This window comes from Rousettus aegyptiacus, unplaced genomic scaffold (genome assembly GCF_014176215.1).
Source record: "Rousettus aegyptiacus isolate mRouAeg1 unplaced genomic scaffold, mRouAeg1.p scaffold_m13_p_16, whole genome shotgun sequence".
In the NCBI taxonomy this organism is placed as follows: Eukaryota; Metazoa; Chordata; class Mammalia; order Chiroptera; family Pteropodidae; genus Rousettus; species Rousettus aegyptiacus.
This window is the reverse complement of record NW_023416291.1, coordinates 20546321-20561632: the sequence shown is the minus strand read 5'-3', so window position 1 is coordinate 20561632 and position 15312 is coordinate 20546321. Positions and strand designations below refer to the sequence as shown.

At 41.1% G+C, this 15312-nt stretch overlaps 1 protein-coding gene across 5 annotated transcripts in view; it reads left to right on the top strand.

Annotated features, from left to right (window-relative positions):
* The first annotated feature begins 4376 nt into the window (after positions 1 to 4376).
* NUGGC (nuclear GTPase, germinal center associated) overlaps positions 4377 to 15312 on the top strand; it is a 42403-nt gene continuing 31467 nt past the window's right edge. Inside the window, exons 1-7 of one of the 5 annotated variants that reach the window (XM_036233576.1) lie at positions 4666 to 4719; positions 8043 to 8368; positions 10004 to 10092; positions 12024 to 12128; positions 12815 to 12923; positions 13765 to 13987; positions 14385 to 14615. In XM_036233576.1, the coding sequence (XP_036089469.1) occupies positions 10050 to 10092; positions 12024 to 12128; positions 12815 to 12923; positions 13765 to 13987; positions 14385 to 14615 (711 nt within the window). In that variant the 5' untranslated portion in view covers positions 4666 to 4719; positions 8043 to 8368; positions 10004 to 10049. Of the gene's footprint in view, positions 4720 to 8042; positions 8369 to 10003; positions 10093 to 12023; positions 12129 to 12814; positions 12924 to 13764; positions 13988 to 14384; positions 14616 to 15312 lie in introns of all 5 variants that reach the window. The other 4 variants (XM_016144640.2, XM_016144643.2, XM_016144641.2 and 1 more) reach the window with 4 other exon arrangements.

Below are 15312 nucleotides of genomic sequence, written 5' to 3'. Positions count from 1 at the left end.
CATTGGAATTATCTAAAGTGTTAAAGAAAAAACCACAGGCTCAAAATGGCATCACATTTGTTAAAGCCCGTGATACTAAACCTAGATGTAATACCTGACATAACTGCTGTTTCGGTTTCTCCTAGAAATATAATCTTAATCAATCTGTCTGGAATGTTCTGGTCAAGCACCAGTAAAATAATCTATCACTTGGACCCTCTCCATCTTTCATAGAAAGAAGAGGCCATCTGTGTAATAAAACTCTTGCCATTCCCTTCCCCCCAAAAGAAGAAAATACTACTTTCTTTTCTTTTGTTGATAGCTCCCTTGCCCACCCTTCTTCCTATAAAAACCATCCATTTTGTACAACCCCTCGGAGGGCCCTTCTCGTTGCTAGATGGGACGCTGCCAGATTCATGAATCACTTAATAAAGCCACTTTGATCAAATTTATTCAGTTGAATTTTGTTTTTTTAACAGAAGAAACCATCACCTACCATATCACTCTTTTACCTCACACAAGAGAAAGAGCAAGGTGGGTATTAAGGTGGATATTAAATAGAGTTTGGGGTAGGCCTTTTTGAGAATGTGATGTTTTGAGTTAATACTTGACATGCAGATGTGTAGAAGACTATTTCAGGGAGAGGGAACATTTAGCACTAAAGTCTTAGGGGAAGAGGATGCCTGGTGTGTTCACAGAAAGTAAGGAGGCCGGTGTCCATGAAGCAGTGAGTGAGAGGAAGTGTCAGAGTTGAGGAAAGAGTGCAGACAGGGGTTGTCTAAAATGGAGTCACTTTAACCAAGCTGCTAAAATTATTAGCATTATGAAAGTTGAAGGATGAGGAAAGACTCTATTGTTGTTTTTAACTAGCCTGGAAACTTATACATTTTTTAGCTTTCCAGTTACATTGATGGTTGGATCTATGTCTGGTAACTCACTAATTACCCCGTGAAAAACTCATGCATCCAGGCCATCTGATTACCCCAATGAAGGACTCACATATATATCCACCTGACATCAGTTATGCAGACCACTGCATGTGATCAGGTTACCTGGCACCCATCTTCGTCACCACCTGGCATCCATCACCCTGACGGCCTGACATCTGATTGATAACTTACCTGGACCAATCCCACAGCTAAGGATGCAGGACTGCTAATTCTCAAGAATGTGTTTTTTTTCTATAAGAACTTTTAACTTTTCTTTCCTCTTTGGAACACTTTCGGGTTTTTGCCTAGCTGTGTTTTCAGTTTGCAAACTAAGACTCTTGACTAAATCTCTATCATTTATTTATAGCAGAGCCTCTAGACTTTTTGAGTTCACTTGACAAAAGTCCGAGAAGTAATGCACCGGCGGGGTGGGATGGGGCACAGTGCAGCTCATGTAAGACCTTGTAGGCCTTTGTAAAGCTTTTGGCTTTTACTCTAAGTGACATGGAGAGCCACTGGAGGATTTTTAGCAGAGATATGATCTGATTTATAAAGTTCTCTATTTGCTGTGTTAATAGACTGTTGAGGGGGGGGTGGGGAGGGTGGCACCTGGGAGATCAGTTAGGTGGCTATTATCACACCAATGCAGGTGATTCTGAAACTTCGAGGCACATTAGGATCACCTGTAGAATAGCGGAAAATCCCAGTGCTCAGGTCACATCTCATACCAATTAAATCAAAATATCAAGGACAGGAGCCAGGCATTAGTATTTTTAAAAGATCCTTGGGTGATTCTAATGTGTACCAAGTTTGGGAGCCACTGAATGAGGCCAGAGATGATAACAACTTGAATCAGCATAGAAGGCAATGGAGGTGTTAAGAAGTGTTTAGATTCTGAATGCATTTTGAAGATTTCAATAAGACTTCCTGACAGATCAGATGTGGGATATGAGAGAAGACACACATCAGCATCGAAGATGACATTGAAGGTTTTGGACTGAGGGACTGGAACCATGTCATTGCTGTTAGCTGAAATGGAGAAGACCGTAGGTGGAGTAGGATTTTAAGCAGGGGGTGGGGGGGGTGAGGATTGGGGTTCCATTTGGATATGTTGTGTTCAGGATGCCTAGTGAGGTATAAGACATGAAAAAGGTTGAGGCTAGAGATACCATTTGAGAGTTAGAGGTGTAGAGGTGAAATTTGAAGCTATGAAATAGGGTGGATGTGGAAAAGAAAGAGAAGAGACCGAAGACTAAGCTTTGGGGTATTCTATTGTTATCAGGTTGAGGAGAAGGCTGAGGTGATACCTTGAGGGAGATGAGAACAAAACTAGGAGAGTGAGTTTACTTGGAAGCCAAGGGAAGAAAGTGATTTAAGGAGCAGGGTGATCTACTGGGTCGAATGCTATTGGGAGTCAAGTAAGATGAGGGTTGAAAATTAATAAGGATCACTAGGGAATTTAATAAGAACACTTTCATGGAATGGTAGAGGTGACAGCTTGACTGGAATAGGCTTATGACAGATTGAAAGGAGAGCCATTTGAGACAGTGAGTTTAGACAACTCTTTGGATGGGTTTTGCCATAAAGAACTATAGAGAAATACAGTAGTAACTGGCAGGGAAAATGGGGTCAAAGGGAGTGTGTGTTTGTTAAAATGGAATTGTTGCCAAAGCCAACTAATGCCAGGTTCTTGGGTCCCAATGTCATAGAAATGAGCACTGGACCTGATTATGAAGTTCAGCAAGGAAATCGTTTTTGAGAGAGAGCTAGCGCATCAGGGAACCAGCAAGAAGGAAGGAATGGCTGGTTCTCAGATTAGACTGTGTGAGGGGCTTCTGTGGGCTGCTAGGAGAGGGAGAGGGCTGGGGAGGGGAAGCTGGTGGGCTGTCCCACGACTGACCATTCCTGCTGTCGTCGGCAAACTGTCTCCATCTTATGGTCAGCAGATGTCTGCTCAATCTCGTCTCATGACAAGGTTTTCCTTCAGGTCCTATAAAAACAAACTTACACAGGAGTTTTACAATCTCTGGCTTTTCTTGAAATGATTAACATTATGAGAATGGAACCCGCTGGTTATGTTGCAGGGTCTGCTGAGTGCATTGTTTTTCTCCTTCTTAGTTATGTACATTCAGGATGTGGGCAACGGGTAGTTAATCAGTGTCTTGGCCTTTCCCCTTTGCATTCCTGACCTAATGGCAAGAATGGAATCTGGTTTTAAAATGGAGTCCCTCTTGTTGTATCCCCATGCTAGTTCAGAATAATTAACAGCAAGTTTGTATGTCGATGGTAATAATCCGTTAAATAGTGAAGATTTGGTGAATTAAGAGAAAAGGGGAAAATATTCTGCGTAGTCCTGGAGTTGGAGAAAGAGAATGGAATCGGGTGCACAAGGGAAAGTATTAGCTTCTGATGGGCATATGCCTGGTTCATTCATTAACAGACTGAAAGGCAGAGCACGTGAGTGCACATTCTGAGAGGTGGTTGGGTGAGGTGGTCCGGCTCTGTGGATGTTCTCTTTCAGTTGCTTCAATATTTTCAGCGAATATGACAATTCTGGTAGTTTCCTCAAACTTGTAACAGATCTATCATTTAAGTGTCCAGAGCAGATATCAAGGAACGTCATAAAGAACACAGGCAGCTTTAAAAGTGATAAAAATTAATTTAGTTACTAGGTACTTTAGCAGTACCTCTGATTAAGAATTCAGCTAACTATTGAAGCAAGAAACAGCCAGTAGAGGGAGAGCTAAGCACATGTGACAGGAATACAGGTATAAAGTGTGGTTTTGCCCAGAGGTAAAATCCAACACTAATGATGGTATTCACATTGATTTTCTTTGTTTTGAACTTTATATTGTATTTCTAAGGTTTTCTCATGGATAAGGCATACCATCTCGTCAAAAGTTCAAAGCCATTTTTAAGACTACAGTCTAAATATTTATCTTCAATTGTTTTTGATCTCTTTGCCTTTTGATCCTCCCTTTGGACTAAAAACATACCTATAGTTACTGAGGGTTATCCTTGTAATGACGGAGTATACCTTTGAAGGTCAAACACTACCTGAAGTTGGAGGTTAGGAAAAAAAAAAAAAAGCCTTTTCCCTGTGCTTGATGTGATCGTTTAGGTGGCCAAAGCAAAGTGGAGTAGGTTCTACTTTCTTCTCTTCTGGACAACATTTTACTTTTTTTTTTTTTTTTTTAAAATATGGATGTGAAATTTTAATTCCAGAAGGAGTTCTTTAAATTGTGTGACACTCATTTCCACAATCAAAAAGTACAATATTGTTTGGTTTTGGATGAATTTCAAGACTTTGTAACAAGAATCAACTTATCTTCACCACCTTATATCGTATATCTCTCCTAGTTGTCTTGTATTTGGGGGTATAGGTACCAGTGCTTTGTCTCTTTTGGAAATGGGGCATTTTTCCTATTTGCTTAAGTAAGTCAGATCCATCAAAATAACTTTCACCCTCAAAGAAAAGATACTGCAGTCTATTTGGAAAGGAAAAATAACTAACATCTGCCTGCTTGTAGGAATAAGGCAGAAAAGAATGTAAGAACCGTAGTTCACATACAATTTAAGTTTGAATGACAAGGGAAAATAATATGAATCAACCTCTGCAGGAGGACATTGTCAGTAAATAACGCTCTGATGACAAATTGGTTTCACTTCTGCTTGTGCAAATACGACTTCGTGACTGTGGCCACAAAGGACTGTATACCCCAGCTGGTTCCACATGTCTGTACTCAGGCAAAGAAATACCCATCAACTCCACTGTGGACTCCTGGAGCCAAAGCAGAAAAAGTGACATCTGGTAAGTTATTTCTCTTATGTAATTTATGCTGTAACGTATAGCTGATTTTAAAAATAGACTTTAGATTTATAGAAAAATTGAGAGGATAGTACAGAGAGGTCCCATATAAGCCACACGCAATTTCCTCTCTTACATTAGTAAGATATCGTTGATCAGATATTCTGTAGGATTCTCTTCTATTGAGATTTATGGGGCTTTTTCTTGTTCTTTTCGTGATTAGACTGGAGTTATGGGTTTAGGGGAGGAAGATCACAGAGCTAAAGTGATGGTCTCATCACATCACATACTACCAACATGATTTATGACTGTAGGTGTTGACCTCGATCACCTGGCTGAGGCAGCGTTTGTAGGTTTCTCCTACAAACCTACTCTGTCCCCCCACCCCCTTTCCATACTGTCCTCTTTGGAAGGAAGTCTCTCTGCACAGCCTGCACTTAAGGAATAGGGGGCTATGCTTCCTCTCCTTGAGGGTAGAGTAGCTACATAAAGTATTTGGATTTTTTTTTTATGTGGAAGATGTGTTTCTTCTCCCTCTCTTCATTTGCTTAAGATAAATTATTTCTTGAAGGAAAGTGAATTCTACTTTCTTGTTCAAGTTATTTTAAGGCTATATTAGAAATCTGGAGGATCGGGGATTTTTACTTAACAGTGTGATCTTAGGTAGGTTACTAATCAGACCTGCCCAAAGAAAACATACCCGTAGGCGTCATTGGGATAGTATTCATGTCATCTTATGCCGCATTAACTTTGGTAAGCTTGGGCGGAGGGGCCGGGGGCGGGGGGAGGGGGGGGCGGGCGGTCGGGCGGGTGGTGCAATATGAGAGGATTCAAATTCTGAAAAAGTTCGTTATGAAAATCTCTGCTCGTTTCATTTGTGTATTCACCTGGGAGAGAGCAACAGAAAATCACGTCATCCTCATGCCTCCTCTACTGTATCCACCTCTGGCAGCTGGCTGTGCTTCTAATATTGCACACTTCAGCCGTTGTGTTAATGCTCAACATAGAACTCTTTGCCTTTGGGGGTTTGAAGGTCCTTGTTTCACTTTTGCTTCTAAGCTCTGTTTAAATTGCTCCTTTGAGACATATCTAGTTTGAAAGAGTGGTGCGATATCCAATATGGGGGTTGGAAATGTTGCCAACACTAAAGGTACTTAAACCTTACAAAGAAAGGAAATCAACCCTAAACACCATCAAAAGTCCATCATTACTACAGATGCTTAAGTGTCTGTAGAGCAACTTTGCAGGCAATGTCATCTTTAATCCCCACGATGAACTCTGGATATAGGTATTTTCACATTCTCATTTTATATGTGGATAAACTGAGGCTCTAAGAGGTTAGATGATTTGTTCAGTGTCACATTGAAGTACTGGATCAAGATCCAAAAATTCAGGCATTCTGACTCTAAATCCTGAGTACTTTTACTACACTGTTCACTATCTGGAATGTAAGCCCCATGTGTGCTGGCAACTTAACCCATTTTGTTTCCTGATGTATCTCCAGCACCTAGCACAGTGCCTGGCACATAGTAGACACTCAACAAATATTTGTTGAATAAATATAATTTCTGCCATTATTAATCTTATTATCTAAGACATATTTAAAAGATACACTTCATTCTTTCAACAAATATTTATTCAGCGCTTACTATGTATCAAGCACATCCCACATTTATTAAAAGTGGGGAATAAATCAAAGTTAATGATCAAAATGCCCCTTAAAGAACTTAGCTAATTTAAGCATTTCGACTTTTTTTTTTCCCCCTATTAGTGCTGCCTTGGGCTGGCTGTAGGGGGTAGAAATTAAAAAAAAAAATCAAGAATAATGTTTGGAGGAGTGAGTGATATGAGGCAAAGTAGGGTGAGATGAGATTCTGACTAATAGAAAAGAGCTAGGAAAGGGAAAAAGACTTCGGTAATTCTTAATTAACACATTTAATTCTGCATCAGACACAGAATGAATGCAGTAAAAGTGTACTATTCTCTTTCTCTCTCTCTCTCTCTCTCTCTCTCTCTCTCTCTCTCTCTCACACACACACACACACACACACACACACACACACACACACACACACACACACTGGCTTGTTTTACTTCTGAGGATATTGTGGAATTTCAGGCAGTAGCTTTAGTTTGAGTCCCTAAGTCCAATTTTATCAAGTTGCTTCTCTCACTCCTCATTTGTGAGCACTGTTCCCTCCATTCTCCTACTCTTAAGCTCCAGAGCCTTTGTTTAAATAGCACCTATCAGAAGTTGCTTGATGGAATAAAGAGAACACTGAAAATGGAGTCACTATGCGACCTTGGACAAGTTCTTTCCTCTCTCGGGGCCTCAGTGTCCATATCTGTAAAGCATCCTTTATTTACTTCCACTGTATGAAGCTGTTATAGTAGAGGAATGACTATTGCACGTGTCACCTCTGTTATGTTATTTTACGGAAAAAGACAATAAGAAAACACGAACAGAAGAATGGGTGGGCGAAGCAAGCATAACTGTCAAAAGTCATAATTCTTTAACAGGAAACTCGTTCTGTGCAACCTTCCATATCTAGCCAACTATGCAGAGAGTCTCATTTAAAAGACTCTATTCTTAGGCTCAGCACACATGAATGTAAATAAGTACTAAAAGCAAAACTTAATGCTAACCACACAGTTGAAATACAAGCGAAATAAACCACAAATGAAAACCTTGTCTGTATGAGCAATAGATTTGGACTGTTTCCAATTGCTTCTCCACAGAAACCAAATTTTTGCAAAATTGCACCATCATTACTGCCTCTCTTTGGGAAGAAAGTGGACCCCAACCTTTGAAGAAGGACTTTGCGCCTATGGGTTGTTTACCTCTTAAAGCAAATGAACCTGAAATTCAATAATCTCAATTGTGCTATTTTTGATTACACAGGAGCCCTCGTCATTGGTTAGGTCTTGGTTTCAACAAAAGGTGACATTTCAAAACAAGAACTCTAATCCTTTCAGTAGCCTGCTTAATCAGAGAACATTCACGCTTTTAGGACTAGTCTGATCTTTCATTTATAGATGGGAAAAAAGGGCCTCGAGTGATGAAACGATTTGTCTGAAGTTTTAGCTACTTTGGTTGGTGGCAAAGCCAGACTGGAATCTTCCACACCAGATTCCCAGCTTCAGCCCTTCCCATCACATCATTTAGTTCAACCCAATGACTATCTATACACTGTCTATACCACACACCCGCATTAACTGATATGTTTGTTTATAGGTTACTCTTTTTGAATGCTTGGCACTTAACTATCTGTTGTTCTTCAGCCTTTTTTTGTAAATGATCCCTTTCCATTTTCCATTTTTTTTAGTGTGCCAATCAAATGATCCCATCCAGCCAGTTTTTGAACAGTGGCAAAGGAAGGTGAAGCCCACAACCACAACTCAAACAGTTCCCAACTTCTCCAAATTTCAATCAGGGGACACAGATTACTCACGTGCTGGTACCAGAGATTCTGTTACCAGAGGCTCACGATTTGGTGTCGCATGTAGCTATCCCAATCCAGCCCCACATAGTTACATGGCAACAGCCCTTGCTGGCCTCTGTGTCCTGTTGATTTGGTAAATGAAGTTAGATGGAGTGAAGTTTCTGCGATCCTGACGGAAGCCAGAACCACTGCCTGCATTCCAGAGTTTGGTGAACATATTTGCTTCTACTTTAAACCCACTTTCCTCTCAGATGAAAGGGCCTTAATCTCAGTGTTCGTTCTTCCGGGTTTCATCCAACTCACCTATTTCTTCCTGACATTTGACGGCCAGAACACAGGTTGTGCTGGAGGTCTGCAGTGGGTCTGTCCACTGGCAGGGCCACACACTTTGTTTCCTGAGCCCACTGTGATGTGATCCTAACATCTTGGGTAACTAAGGCTCATTGAGCTGCTGTCTTCAGAAAACAACAAATCTCTTTCCAAGGAGTAATTCTGGTTCTGTGTGTAAAGTTATTGGAAGACATTACCATATTCTGGTGCAGGTTATAGATCATCTACCTTTTTTCGTTTCCCTCCTGACTCACCTGGGTTTTGATGTGGCTTAGCATTTCTAACTCAGCATTTCAAACCAGGAGTTGCATGTGTCTCTCATGAATTTTAGTTACCTCATAGGGCACTTCCACTCCCAGCTCTATGATGAACATTTTAAGCAAGAACATAAAAATCTTGGATTTGCAGTAGACTTAAAATTCAACTGATGAGTCGTGATTTTCATTTGGGGTTAATTATGTAAATGAAACACGGTCTTCCTAACAGCCTGTGGGCCTGGTGGGGGTTGACAGGTCAGGTAAGGTTTTGCATATTTCGGAAGGGCTGGTGACTCTCTCCTTTTGAATTGCATGGCTGAGTGATCCAAATAGCAACATCGGATACGGGGAGTAGGCACTTGCAGTGCTCCGCACTTGTGTTCCTCACATTCTCTTCTATGTGTGGAGACAAAGAAGCTCCAGGATAGCGAATCCCCACCCAATCTGTGCAGTGCCTTCTCTTCTGAGCCTCTGTAGGTTCAGTTCTCCTCCATGACCGAGCCCTGCCTGCTGGTGAACAGAACACAGGTTGGGTCTGACACTTCTCCTTTTGGATGTGCCTCTCCAGCTCCCTTCCCTGCAGATGCCCCATGCTGTAGCATTTGTGTATAGCCCCCAGTAGGGCTGTCCTTCTAATCTTTTATTTTATTTCAGTGGGGTGGGATGGTGAGGAAGCTCCAGAGAACCTAGTTACTCTATCTCTCTTTCCCCATTCTATAGCCCCCAAAGCAATTCCAGGGAATCCTAGAAATATCCAAAGTTCCACCCATCTATCAGGTTCTTGCTGAGACCTGTTGGGACTAATTTTCACTGGCACAAGGGTTCAAGGCTTACCTGACTGGGGCACTGATGTCACCCAAAGCAGCAAAGCTATATAATTTCACCTTCATGGTTTAGTCACTAGAGGTTATTCTCATTTCAGAGTGAATTGCCTGAAGTATCTCAGGTCATGTCAGTTTATAGTTCTATAGGTACAACTGTTGTTGAAAACCAATGGTCGAGCATTGATTTTTGTCATCTTGTCATCTTGTATTCAACATCGTTCCTTGCTCTTTATTCTGAAGCATCTTTAAGTCAACACATAGTATACTAGGCATTGCGACTTAAGTTAAAATAATCATTTCTCTTTGGGCCTTGAAGTCTAGTCGGGGTAACAAAGCATAAGCAGATTTCCATGTTATTTTTAATTTTTTTTTCTTTTTGTATTTACAATTTCTGCTGTTCCCCACCTCCACCCCTTGTACTTTGTATTTTTAGGCTTGTTCTCCTAAGTGGACGAAAGCAGTAACTTATGTAACAGGAAATGGCAGAAACTGAGGATTTTGTGGGCCAGGAGCACTATCCAGGTACCATCCCTACAATAACCCCTGATGAAGTAAATAAACTGCTTTCCATTACATAATCAAGGGTAAAGGGGCTGAGACTGTATTTAACATTGTTCCTTGCTCTTTATTCTGAAGCTGCTTTCTCACGACACATTTTGATAGTGAAATGAATACATATTATTTCACCAATAACTAAAATATCCTGTTCATGATGTAGTGGACTCTCTGACTAGCAATTCAATTTGTGCCTCCCCCCTTTCAAAGAAGGGTCTCAAAACCTTCTTGAGTTTTCCATGGGTAGCCTCTTTCACAATGGGCAAGTAGGACCCCTGGAATTTTTTCAGGTGCTTTCCTTAGAAGGGGAGATGTAGGGTGACTCACATTGCAGTCAGTGAGATGGCCCCCTCCCTACAAGGCTGGGTGTGGGGCCCCTGGAGCCAAGCAAGGACCCTTTTCTAGGAAGATGAAGGAAAGTAATCCCTATGTCCAGAAAATGGGGTGTATCACACACATCCTTTGTGTTTTAAGAATCAAAGAGGCTTAGTGGGCAAGGAAAGCTGTGTTTCTGGATCAGTGGGGTAGTGACTAGCATATGAGAAATGGCTGGGCATGCAAACCAAAAGAACTGCAATTTGGGGGTGCCTTTGGTTGAACTTACCCCTCAAGGAGTGGGGTTGTTTTGCTTGGGAGATCCATGGCAGTCTGGAGCAAAGGTCTGGATCAGCAATGAACCTGTATCCTGGAGTCTGGCTATTTGAGATCAGTTTTCAAAAGTGACACCTTGTGGAAGCAAGAAGCAATGGCAGCAGCAGACCGTGGTTTCCTTCTTCGGACTGCCCCCACCCATCCCTACTGCTCTCTCTGCTCAGATGTTGTATAAGTGCTAGAAAAGCCGAGGGGGTGCTTGACAATTTCAAGAAATAAGAGATGTGCCAGTTCAGGCCAGTTTATTCCAGTTTCAATTTAATGTAAAAATCTTTTCCTTAAACTGTATAGATCCAAGATGGAATACTTTCTCCTTCCAGGTGGTTTTCATTTTAGAAATTGAAACATTTTAAAATCCTGCTGGTTAATTTGACCTATTAGCTTTTGCATTAGTTGAGAAATAAGCTTCAATCTTTTATCATATTGATTGCCAATGCTTACAAAGTTGAAATAAAGGCCACAGATATGGACCTGCCCCTTGTTTTATACACGTGGCTAAGACACTGTGCCAACATTGTTTACACAAAAGAGTTTCTGAGTTACAAAGTCAAGAACAAGGCCTGACGTCCATTTGCTTTCTTCACACAGAAAAGTACCGAGACACTTTTTGTAATGCAGACTAAAGAGTTCTTTGTCCTGTAGCTGGCCTGGGGGCCTGAGTGACACATTCTTTTCTTCTCTGCCTCTTCCTTTCCAGCTCCAGACACAGAGCCTGCAACCACTCGGTATTTAGTTCTAAGGCAGCTCTCAAACTGAGACAGGATGAATTCCTTGAGTTGAGCTTAATCCTTAAGTTAGAATGTTTGAGATAGGAGGGTCTGGAGGACGAGCTCTTTCAATTACCTGTCACTGCATGAGCAGGAGGTGGCAGAGATTCAGGCTTTGGCAACCGCATACCTCTGCACTGCAATACTCTGTGGGCTTCTCTCTACACGGTTGGCACTTGATAAAGACTATCATGCTATTTGGACTTCTCAGGATTTTCAAACAGGAACTGTTCATTTCATTTCAACGTATCTTCTGGGGACAGATGTTGGACGATGCATTTGGGAATTAGATGCAAAGTCCTGAGAAGGAGGAACCAGACTGGAATGGCCAGACAGTTGCCTGCTCCTGAAATGTGCCTACAGGCATGCAACGCTGGCAGGGATCCGCTTAGACTATTTGGGTTTGTGTATTGATAAAGGTCAGAAAAATATACCATGGCCCAAGACCTATGATTTTATGTAACCTCTGTTTATCTCTAGTCAACGACAATTTATTTAAAGAACCCATGAGAAAAAGAAGAAGATCAGATCGAGACCAGCGGTTCCGAGCATTTCCCTCCATGGAACAAAGTGCTCTTAAGGAATGTGAGTCGGAACCGCTCTAGAGCTTGTTTGGATGGGACTCTGTTCTTTTTGAAATGTATTACAATACTCACAGGAAGAGAAGGTTAAATTCAGAAGCAGAATAAAACATCTTCAAAGGACCCTGATCTAGAAAAGGAGGCCTCGTATAGTCTCTGCAGAGATATAAAATTTGTTGTTTTATCTCTAGGAGTCTCTGGAGAAAGAGGAGGGTTATTGTCCAAATAACCTCTTCCTGATTGAACAGAGACTGTGAAAATGGTTGGTTTGGTGCCTTAGTGGGTACTTACATGATGCCCTTGCATTTTTTGCTTTTTATTCCTTTTTTGATCTTAAAGTATAGTTGATATACAATATATTAGTTTCAGGTGACTTTCTTTTCTTTTTATAACCACAGGAGAGAAGAATCTAAAAGGGCTAACGCCACGGCAAAGCCTATGCTGATTTCTGTTAAAAGGAGTTTCAGAGCAGGCTGGCTTCCTGGGAGGCTGTCAGAATCAATGATTGCTGTCTCCCACGAGCTATTGTCTCTAGTGTCAGATAACTTACTATATTGTTTAATTGGCTCTTCATTTTATTATTATTTTTTAAAATCTTTCTCTGCAATATTGAGCAGACTTCTCCTGTGGAGATTTAGTCCTTGATTCCTGCCAGGTACATCCTAGATAATACATCTCTGTTGATTCCAGATGAAAAACTGGAGTCACGGACCAGAAGGGTTTTGAGCAACACTTATCAGAAACTTATTCAGTCTGTCTTCCTGGATGACAGCATTCCAAATGGAGTCAAGTATCTCATGTAAGTCTGATATTAGTCTGATATTAGCTACCATCGAATCTTACTTTGTTGCCTTTCCTGAGGTGATTGTAGGTACTTTTTTCCAATGATGAAAGGGAATTTGCAGTTAGAAACTAAGCAAAGAAGGTTGAAAGTTTCCATAATTATGGGCTATTATTATTATTACAGATAGTCACCATTCATTGAGCTATTAACTGTTGCTAGGCAATCTGATAAATACTTTACATATATCAAATTTTATTAAATTAGCCTAATACCGCTATAATGTAGAAGCAATTATTATCATCCTCATTTTACTGAAATTGAGGCTCAGGAAGGCCAAGACATTGATCAAAGTCACACCATGCTTAAGTCAAAGGGGCCAAAATTCAACTGAGGTTGTGCGACTCTAAGCTTGTGCACTCAACTGCTGTGCTGAGTTGGCTTAAAGGACCTGAGTGGTGCTGAAGCTGCATCTTCTCTTCAATAAGACTGTTATTGCTTTTAATAATCCTTTACCTCTGCATAAACTTGATTTCTAGGGTCAAGACTAAGTAATTTCCACAGAACACAAACAAGATTGCTTCATACCTACACAGACATAGAGTTTGTGTAAAATTATCAATTTTTTTGTGTATGTGTAGAATTACCAAGTATTTTTGCATAATCTCATTTGTTCCCCATGACAACTCTGTTTAGTGAACAGGGATTAATACTCTTCTTTGACCGAGAAGAGAGCAGAGGCACAGAAAGATGTCGTGACTTGCCTAGGATTAGAACTCGGTTCCTTTGTATTCTGTTCTGATGTTCTTCCCACTATGCTTTGATGACCAAGGCAATGTGCATTTAAAAATTGATCTAGAAACAGGCTTCTTACTTTAATTGAAAAACCGTTATTGGACCCAATCTACATTGGATTATTTGGAAGCACTGGAGCTGGAAAGAGCTCCCTGATCAATGCCATCATCCAGCAAGCAATGTTTCTACCAGTGTCTGGAGAAAGTATATGTACTTCATGTATTGTACAAGTGAGCTCAGGCTGCTGTGAACAGTATGAGGCCAAAATCCACCTTCTCTCTGACCAGGTAAGTGTCTCCCTCCTTCTTTTCTTCCTCCATCCTTCCTTCCTTTCTCCCTCCCCTCCTTCCTTTTCTTTCCTTCCTTCTCCCTCTCTCTTAGAGATTAACATTATATTTCTTGTAAATATAGCTTATGTTTTTAGTGAATGAAAAGAACATAGTACTGAATGAGAAAGTGGAATAGAGCAAGATGGGGCTTCTGGCCTGTATCCCGTCACAACTTATTATGAGACTTTATTACAAAATAAAGGAACTGGAGTAAATGAGCCTTTGCTGGATTATGTGATTTTAGATTTCCTGAATACGCAGCCCCGCTGCCCTCCACAGGGACAGTGGACTTCTCCCGTTTTCAGTGTTTTCCACATCTGTGTCATGACCGGCTTGGCCCTGCTCTGCTCTGCAGGAGTGGAAGGAGGAGCTGAAGAACTTGACTAAACTCCTGCACGGGACGGAGGAGCCGGGCAGAGAAGAGGCAGATGTGTGGGACAGGGGCGACGCAGTGGAGGAAGCCATCTGGAAGCTACAGATGATTTATGGAAATGGAGCGGAGAGAAAGAACTATGAGGAGTTACTGAGGGCAAAGCCCAAAGGGAAGATCCCCACCTCTAGAATCATCACCCTCAAGGCAGAAGAGGTAGCGTCAAGATATTTATTCTTTTTTTGTCATGAGTCTTAAGTATAACAATCGACTCCATTTAGGGGATTTATTCAAGGTATGATGTTTTTATTGGAAATAAGTTGATACCCAAATCAGAAATATCCATGACCAAGTTATTTTTCATTATTTATAGCGGTCAAATGGGAGTTTTTAGTGTCTAAATGGGAGGGAGGGTAGCTTTTGTGCACTGGAAAGACTACAGTTACTTAACAATTAATTAAGGATGTTTTAGCAGCAAATGATTTTTAGAAACCTAGTTTATAATGGCTGAAACGAATTGGGATTTATTTATTTTCTCACATAAGTCTGGAGGCAATTGGGTTTGTGGGCTGGTTCAGTAGCTCCACAATGTCAAGTTCAGCATCTCTCCGGTTCCCTTGGCCTCCAACTCTTGTTGCTTAATAGTCATAACATTGCTACTGAATTGCTGGACTTAACAGCTAAGGAAGAAATGGATAAAAAGGTGGCTACAACCACATCTCCCCTTTTACTGGCAAGACAAAGCTTTCCCAGAAACATTCCTCCCCCCAACAACAAATTTCTGTGTAGATTTCCTTATTCAGAGCTGAGTGGCCTATCCTAGCTAAAAGGGAGTCTAGAGAAAGCAAGAAGCAAACTTGTCATGATTGGCTAAACCCAATCTCAATCTACTACCTCCACAAACAATCAGGAT